Consider the following 9,504-nt stretch of genomic DNA (forward strand, 5'->3'; position numbering starts at 1 on the left):
TCGCGGACATGCTTATGAGAAACCAGGATATTTATGCATGTGACTTATTCTCATCTTATCTTCTACACTTAAGCACACCTCTCCTTCCAAGTCTGTGATTAGGATACCACCAAGGAGTGCACTTGAGTCCACCTCTCCTCCTGGGTGTGTGGTCGGAGTACCAACACGGAGTGCATGTAGTAGAGTGAACTTGAGCCCATCTCTCCTCCAAAGTGTGTATCTTGGGTACCGACATGGAGTGCATGTGGTATGAGTGGACATGACGCCTTGTTGGCTGGGGACTTATGTCTCCACCAAATGAGTGAACTCATGGAAGGGCAGTTGCCCTAGTGAGTGAAGCCTCGTGGAAGGGAAACCCTGGTGAGCATGTATGGTTTCATGAAAGGGTTGTTGCCCTGGTGAACCATATGGCTTGGGCATGCGCATGGATCATACAGGTGGTGCCCTTATGCAATCCAATGGCATGGCAAGATGTTTTGTGGCTATGTATGCTGCTTCTTTATTTTTGCAGGTACTTAAAGCTACTTATGGATTTATAGATATTTGGCACACAGTTGGCTCTTGTGCCTGTGTCTAGTTATTATCCGGCTCATGGATTTATGAATATTTGGGACACACTTGGCCCTTGCGCCTGTGTCTAGTTATTATCTGGCTTATGGATTTATGAATATTTCCAACACAATTGGCTCTTGTGCCCGTGTCTAGTTATTATCAGAGTTGTTGACTCACGATATGGATACAGTTTGTTTCTTGATACGGTTGGCTCTTGTGCCCGTATCTGACTTCGGATCATGGATCTGGATTTATGGCTGAAATATTATGGATTGGCCGTGCATCTGCGCTATTCTTGAAGGATATCTCAGTAGTATTAGGTTTATACAGTTGCGGACCACTGCTTTATAAGACAGAGGAGATGTCACCATTTGGTCCTTTCACCAGTCTCGACTACTGTTTCAAACACTCAACGGAAGCAAGGTGTGAACGGGTATTTCCCACAGAAGAAAGCTAGAGCATTTTACTAGCATGGTTTGGCTTGAAAGATGGCCACACAGCATGGCACCATGGGATTTTTATCAATAAAGTGACTTATAAGTCGGTGTGTTCATATATTATTAAAGACGGGTTAGACATATGATATTTTGGGCATGGACAAGTGGACAAAAGAAGGTGCCTAGCTTAAACTTGGGCAGCAAGCCAAAAAAAAGCATAAAGTTGATATTTTTGGGCCAAGAAAAGCATAAAGTTGATATTTTTGGCCAAGTTCACCTATTTTGGGAAAAAGGTAAAGTGCTGCAAATATAGCTAGTCAACTTCATTAAAGAGGTGGGGGCTTCGCCTTTTTGATCATGCGCATCCCACTGGAGTTCTCTCTCTCTCTCTCTCTCTCTCTCTCTCTCTCTCTCTCTCTCTCTCTCTCCTCTGCTAGCAAACTGCAGATTTTCTCTCTCCTCTCTCCTGCGCTGGCCGTACAACAGATTCTGGACTGTTTTCAGCTGGCCGACTTGCTCCAAAGATGCTACAGGGCTGGTCGACTCTGCCTCCATAGAAGCTGACACGGCTGGTCGACTGCAGTCTTCTCTCTCTTCTCTCTTGCGCTGGCCGTACAGCAACTTCTGGTAATTTTCTTGTGCTGGCCGTGCAGAGGCAATTCTCAGCTGTTGTTTTTGCTCTCAAATCTGGCCGTACAGTGGACTGAGATTGAGGCTTTTTCGTGGACTGTTTTGGATGAATCTCGGACAGATTTGAAGCTCCCTTTTGGGGCTGATTTGAGGCTCAGTTTTGAGGTTGTTTTGGCACAGAATGCGGGGCAGCTTCTGGCTCTGTACCGGGCTGATTTATGGACAGTTTATGGGCTGATTATGGGACTGTTTAGAGACAGTTTATCGGATGGCTTTTTGGAGCTATGTTTTGTCTTGGCTCTAGATAGATATCTGGGCAAGAGATTTGTGTTGATGCTTTGTGGAAAATCCGGTGTTGTATGCACCCGTACCTTGGAATCTTGTAAAAGCTTCTGTGTGAATAAAGAAGTTCCTACGCGGGAGCCGGCCGTTCCAACTCTAGTGCGGTGTTTTTGTATTATTTATGGTTCTTCCGCTGTGTTATCATGCTCTGTTTGGTATTTGAAGTGTTGGTTTATCATATTGTTTCGGGTCCCCTTCCTACTTGTGACAGAAGGTGGGGGACCAGCCCTTCAGGTCCCTCACCTTCGTATTTCCATTGTGCCAGTTCCAACCCTGCCTACGGATCGGTGGACCCCAGGCTCTTGCCAAAGATGGGAGATTTGCAGTAGTATAGCCGCGTGGCATATATGGAGAGCTCGATGCAGCAAAGCCATTGAAGACAAACATCTCATCTAGACCATGAATGCTGTGCACACAATCATGCTACCCATAACTATTGATGCACTAACTATAAATGTGAATGTCCTCCATGAAAACGCTTATGGAAGATGTGTGTTTGCTGATGTCAATGTTGTGCTGCTCCCTGGGGATCTGTGGCTGCAAGCAGCATCTCTCATTCACTAGATTGTTGACCCAAATTGTTGAGCCAAATGCCGGTTGTATGAGCTCTCTCTGAATATGCAAGATGATCCATGAATGAACATGAATCTACCTATAAATAGACATTGGATAGGATAAAGTATACTGGTCCGCCAGCCCTAATATTATCAAAAATCAGAGATGTTAAGGCTGTATTTGCTAGAGCTGCACCGCCATAGAGAGGCCTCGATGAGGCTACAAGCAGGGAAGCTGGATCATAATGGCTGGTAAGAATCGTTTCAATAAGGTTTCAAACAGGTTTCATATTCGAATGAAACATTTCATAAAGGTTTCTTTGGGTTTGGTTTTGTTTTCTTTTCTGTTCAGGGGGGTGTGGGGGGGGGGGGTGGGGGGGGGGGGGGGGGTGTTTCTAAAAGTACTATTTTGACAAGGTATCAGCACAAAAAAGCAGAAATTGAATGCTACTTCAAGGAAAAATGAAATAAATGACTCCAAAATCATGCATTATGAATTGCAAACCCCATAAAAACTGAATTTATTCACATTTTACTTTAAAAATGTGGGCAGATGCATTATAGAAAGCTATAATGTGGGTAGATGCACTGTAGAAAGCAAGGGGCAAACAGATGCATGTTTTCAAAATCCCAGAAAAACCCCCTTTGGTTTTCCGCAACTGGATATCTGTCATATCCATATGGTGGGGCTAATGGAGGTTTGAGTGGTATCCCGCTCATCCCGCTCATTGTTGCAATGTACGAAACATGTGAAATGTTTCATGCATTTCAAACATGTTTTTTCACGCTTTTTTATTTTAAAAACATGTGAGTTTTGTTGAAAAATTAGCATGCTAGCAGACAGATCATGGACAACACTAGATCTTGACATAAGAGATCCTCTCGGCCCCAAGATATGATGGCTCTGCACATGCATGGAGTCAAAAGAGCAAGAGAGAGAGAGAGAGAGAGAGAGAGAGAGAGAGAGAGAGAGAGCAGTCCCTCCCGAGAGCCGGATGTCCCCGCCCCCAGAGATCCAGACCCTCTTCCCATCAATTCCATGTTCAAACCATAATCCAAAAGCACCGGCACAGGAAGTGGGCATTGATACTATGTACTCTACATATGGGAAGGATAGCACAAGATGAGACCTACCTCTTTCATTGTACATACAAGGCTCACATAGTACGCAGGCCCTATTTTTTGGTGGACGGGTTTTTTAGCCACTCATGAATCGTTTGTACACTCTCTTTGTCTCATAGACCTTAGTGGTTGTTGCTAATATAAATTTTCTTTCTCAATATTGTACCTCCTCTCACTTGTCAACATGGAAAAACGTTATGTCTACAACAAAGTTGCCAACAACAGAAACAGGGAAGCCGGGACGGGGGTCCCGGGAAAACACGAGCGGGGATCCTTGCGGAGAAATGGGAACAGGGAACAGCATGTCACTAGGACTACATGTTTTGATATACAAACTATGCCTTTTTTCTCTAAAAAAGCATAGCAAAGTAATAGTTAAAGGCCTTATGTATGGCATGCATCGAAATCGTATTCTATAAAATGGCATATTTTTAAACGGGGAAACAGGGAATGGCAAGTCTGGGAAATGGAGTTTCGTTATTTTTTGGTGGGGAAATGGCGTTTCTTGGTAACTATGGTCTACGCTCAATTGAAGATGGCGATACCTGGGCAACAGAAGCTGAAGCAAGGGGCACTGGATCCACGTACTCATAGACCTCTTCCAAGGGGCGGCCCAGATCTTCTCTGATAATCTCCCTTATTTGATCAAATGGTACAGGCGGTGTCTTGTCCAAGCAGCTTTGAAACTCCTTCACATACTCTGCTGGAAACAATGAGGGTGTCGAGGCAATGAACTGTTGATACGACACATACAGAAAAGGTACCACACTGAGAGCATGTTCAAACAATAACTGTAAAAAATGGTGCTGATTAGAATGGGCAAAGACCAGATATATTACAGACCTGTACATATCACTGTGTTTACACTAGCCTTTGCTCAGCTGCCACCATGGTCAAAAGATCATGGTTGCATAGCAAGGCCAAACATGTTAAGGCCCCAGATACATAGCCCATTATGCAAAACCTTGGCTCAACTACCGGCATGGTAAAAAGATCAGTCACATCTTGGTTTTACTCCAATAGTGCAATAGTGACAATGTGATTTTCTGATTCAACCTCCTCTGAACTTACCTGACCTAATTTGATGTAAGTGGCACCCAGTCTTTCAAATAATTTGCGGAGCTCAGAAGGACCCGGAATGTCAATCTGCACTCCAGAATCCATAGCTCCAGGCATCTGCAGGTTCTGCGCACATCAGAGATCATAGCCTTGGTAAGAAAAATGGTTAGAGAATATCCCGCTGCAAGAGACCCTTGACATGATGAAGTAATTGAGGGGCTATTTGTTGATCTCAAAGATATTGCCCAAGTAGACCAAGAAAATGTAGTTACCCTCAACTGTTCAATTGCCCATTCTCCACCAACAGTTACCACAGCTTCAATGCCTTGCGCAAACCGAATGGCGCCTCTTGGTCCCGTGTCAACAGTTGTGCGAATGACATCCTCAATGAGCTCAGAGAACTTCTTGATCCTCTCTGCATGCCCATAATATAGTTCAAACTTCACCCATAATCAAGTTCATCCCGTGCATTAATTAATGTCGTAACCTTGAAATCAAGAAGCCAACAGCCACATTTTGGGCAAAACATGAATTTCACACATGATTATAAGGGTTAAATAACCATTAATTAACCTTCTCTGAATTTTGCATTGAATGTCTGGGAGGAGGAGGGTGAGGTGGCAGCAGTGGATGCTGATCGACCCCTCACACGAAGATATCTGAAGGAGGGTTTCATGCATGGCCTCCAGCCCAGCTTCAAAACGGGTTGTCGTATCCCAAAGTAAGAACCGTTCTGACAGAATTGCAAAAATATCATGGATATTAACATAAATCCAGACAGCTTACTCTTGAACTACATGAGACTAATGTGTAACTTCAAAAGAATGTGTGACTTGGTGGCATACATGTTCGGGCTTGTTTCTTTAGGCTTTTGATGTGCAGCAGCATTAGAGGAAAAGCATGGCATGGACATAAAAAGGGCTATTCAAATGCATAATTTGGGAGTTTGTTATGATAGGACATTTGATTTTCAGGGGTTATCAAAAGGGTATGTGATTCGGCACCACATGACCTGTTGTGTATCTTGTAGGGTTATGAGATGTGATCCGTGCACCGTATAAGCCGGTATTGTAAGTGGCAAAGAGGCCATGCTTCTGGGATCCGCGAAACCATGCAAATAATTCTTAAGGATGTCTAATTTGATGGCATTTTTCCCGATCTTGATGTACGGCACACTCGACAATTCTTCACAAATTCACTTTATTTCCTGTAACTCAGCCTAACTACAACCTTGATAACTTGATTATCAAAACCTTGGAATCGATTCCAGGGCAAAAGAAGCTGTGCTAATAAGATCAGATTAAGGTTTATTGCCCCTTGGAGATCAAATTGGGTTGAAGATTTGTAGTGAAAAGTAAGACTCACCAGAGACGACAAGCTCAGGCCCTGTAATCGATAGAACACAAGAGAAGACGAAGACGCAGTTGCTGGAGCAGCCATGCGGGGAAGCTCCGTGATAAGTTTTTTTCCACCAAATAAAAATGAGTCCATTTCATAAAAATGATTAGTATTATTTCTTGTTTTTTTAAGGTCAGGTTTATTTTGCAATTTTTAGCTGTTTTGTTTAGCATTAATGGTTTGTGTAAGTATAGTTATTGTTTATAATGAAAAATAGATCATTAAGGGATCAAGGACAGAGATTTGTTTTCCAGGATTTCTTATTTTGTGTAGATATGTTTTGATGATTAGTATTTTTTATTTGTGTAAGTGTAGTTATTGTTATAATAAAAACACTACATAGTGACATGGTGGGGCAAGGCTCCCTTTTGCAACTTATTTTTCAGTAATTAAGGCTCTCTCTCTCTCAATTTGTTTGCATGGGACACAAAGCTAACAATATAGCCTCAAAAGGAGTAGAAGTTAGGAAATAAAGAAAGAAGGGCTATAGACCCAAGACTAAGGAGCCACTTACAATGTGATGGCAAGAGCCTAGATATAGAAGGAACCAAATAAGGAAGAGGCCAACTTTGATGAGAAGAACAAATCTAAGAGGGAGACCTACAAGTAAAAGTAAAAGAGGAAAGAGAGGAGGCAAAAAAAGCAAAGCACTAACCAACCATCCAAGTGACGGGCACATGAGTAAGATGCATGCACTAGTTCTGATGCTACCCATGTAGAGTACCCAAAGTGGCAACTAAAAAAGAAGAGGTAGTTGAAGTCTCTAAAGCACTCTACTCCAAGTGGGGGAGACCATGGCTATTGTCTACTTTTAATAAGGTCATTGTTATTACCACTATGGTTAACATGATTATAATATGCATAATTCGTGCAATGCACTTCGTAACCACTACGGTTAACATGATTATAATATGCATAATTCATGCAATGCACTTCGTGAATATCCATCATGCATCAATGGGATGCCAAGCTTATAAAGCTTATATAGTAAAAGCACGCATGATAATTTTATCATCCGAGCCTAAAAGATAAAAAAGAACTACCCAAAGTTCTTATGAATAGCTTGGTCACTACTGTGACAATTAGTAGATGGAATCACCACAAGATTGGTGGGAGCCTTTCAAGCTCTTGAGATTAAAATCTTCTCCATGAGCTTCCATCACACCTTTGTTGTGATGAATTTCTACTAGTAACCAAGCTCATATAATGTCATATGAGGATGTCCGTATATACATGAAGTCATGCTAGTTCATGATTGGGATAATGACCACATCTACCTCCTCCACAAGCATGACCATAGCCTAAATTTAGTGAAAGAGTACTTAACGGAAGAGTCTCAAACTTAGGTCACTTTAAAACTTTAGAAGAAGCTATAGCACTATAACGGAATGGTCAAATATCAATAATTTTACATTTATAATTTCTCTAAAAAAAACAAAATTGTTTCTAGTTGTCTTGCTAAACTATCAGTCTCATCCCAATGCTAATCCTCACAAAACGATCACAAAACCCTCCCTACATCCTTGCTATATTCCTTGATAAAGAACCATAAAAGCCTTCCTATTTTCAAATGACCACTGCCATAATAGCCTTGCTTAGATCTTCTAAACTCGTGTAAGAGCCTTGTTATTTACACCAAGAAACATTGTAGAAAAATCACTGCAACCTTACAAAACCATTGCAAATAGTAGCAATATTTTTTTTACATAAAAATAAAAAATGTAGGCAAAACGGGGCAAGTTGTAGCTTGTTCCATTTTGCCCAAATTTTAAAGAGTATGATAAAATTTATCAAGCAAAGACACAATAGAAAAGAAAGAATAATTATATCTACAAGTGGCTGAAAGCATTGATATATTTATAAGAAAAATAGAGGCCCCAATGTTGGAACAACATTTTCTCAATGCTCCACCCTTGTGTTATCATTGTGGGTGTGACACGTGTGCTCTATTTTGTAAAGCCCCCTATATGAGGAGTAACTATTGTAGATGTGCACCTAGGCACCCGACAATTCCTAGTTTAGATTCTAGATGGTGACCAAATGTGGCTAGATGGTCTACCAAGTAGGATGCATGCTCGTGCAAGCAGTTGCCGTTAACACTTGATAGCAAACCAAGGATACATTGTTCTCGAGTTACGGGTCATCCCATTTGAAGGTTCAAACAATCTCAAATGATCATGGTAGTCTAATATGGTTTCGGTTGGATGATATGGTTAGCTGGTCATTACGCACACACACACACACACACATGTATGTAATGTGTGTATGTATGTGCATATGTATGTGTGTGTGTGTGTGTGTGTGTGTGTGTGTGTGTGTGTGTGTGTGTGTGTGTGTGTGTGTGTGTACATATACATATAAGTTTATATACATGTGTGTGTGTGTGTGTGTGTGTGTGTGTGTGTATATGTATGTATGTATGTATGTACATGTGTATATATATAGAGAGAGAGAGCGTGGCGAGTTGGAGGTTGGATGCATTGGATGAAATCCAACTGCCCTCCTCTAATACCATAATATTTATAGAGGGAAAGTTGGATGAAATTCAATCATCTTTGGCCTTGCTCTTGCCCTCAACCTCGCCCTCATTGTTGCCACACTTGCCGTCACCATTTCCCTATGCCAATTTCTCATTCCCTCCAAATCCTTCTCCATGCTCAAGATCCGTAATGGTGATTCTATAAGTGGAAGGTAGCAAAGAACATGATCTAGTGACATAATATACGCTACACAAAGCTAAATGCTTAAAGTGCACAATGAAATAAATAGTACTTGCATAGCCATTTTAATACTTTAGTGGCATGATCAATTTTTTAAGCCTACCTAAATGGGCTTGCACACTACTGCAAAGCATGACATTATATCATTGTTCTTGTGGCATGGGTGATGCATGAGACAGCCTATAATGGGCGTTGTATTATGATGTGGGCATGGGTCTATAACTCGTTACATAGACAATGATCAATAAGAGCCACCAAAGCCATACGTTAGCTATCAACCACTACTGTTATTGTTTGGTGAGCTTTGTTGCCTTTCTGTTCATACATAAATTTTTTATTCTCTCCTTAATGGGTTGATGTATCTCTACAAATGTTAAATCTGTAATGGTGGTGAAGGGTTTGGTTTTATATGAACCTTCCAAACATCCAAAATTAAGTGTGCGACATATGTTAGTTGTCAGCTACTATTGTTTTGGTGAGGTTGTTGCCTTTTTATTTATACATGAATTTGTTATTCTCCCTCCTTAATGAGTTGATGTATCTTTACAGGTGTTAAATTAGCTTGTTAAATCTGCCAATAGTCTCATCCATATTCTTGAGACATTTATGAATTGTATAGGAGACTTTAGCAATGGATTAATATTGTAGGTCTTCATCCTTTCGTTATGTTCTTCCCCACTACTATGAAGC

At 41.3% G+C, this 9,504-nt stretch overlaps 1 protein-coding gene across 1 annotated transcript in view; it reads right to left on the reverse strand.

Annotated features, from left to right (window-relative positions):
• Nucleotides 1–6,190, reverse strand: part of LOC147635013 (Protein kinase superfamily protein) — a 46,882-nt gene extending 40,692 nt beyond the window's left edge. Inside the window, exons 1-5 of the mRNA XM_086804263.1 lie at nt 6,062–6,190; nt 5,270–5,429; nt 4,969–5,111; nt 4,709–4,822; nt 4,183–4,371 (exon numbers count right to left, since the gene is read on the reverse strand). Of these exons, the coding sequence (XP_086660389.1) occupies nt 4,183–4,371; nt 4,709–4,822; nt 4,969–5,111; nt 5,270–5,429; nt 6,062–6,187 (732 nt within the window). The 5' untranslated portion in view covers nt 6,188–6,190. The remainder of the gene's footprint in view (nt 1–4,182; nt 4,372–4,708; nt 4,823–4,968; nt 5,112–5,269; nt 5,430–6,061) is intronic.
• Nucleotides 6,191–9,504: the final 3,314 nt, after the last annotated feature.

Source organism: Cibotium barometz, chromosome 10 (genome assembly GCF_041138505.1).
Source record: "Cibotium barometz isolate CiBa-2024 chromosome 10, ASM4113850v1, whole genome shotgun sequence".
Taxonomy (NCBI): domain Eukaryota; kingdom Viridiplantae; phylum Streptophyta; class Polypodiopsida; order Cyatheales; family Cibotiaceae; genus Cibotium; species Cibotium barometz.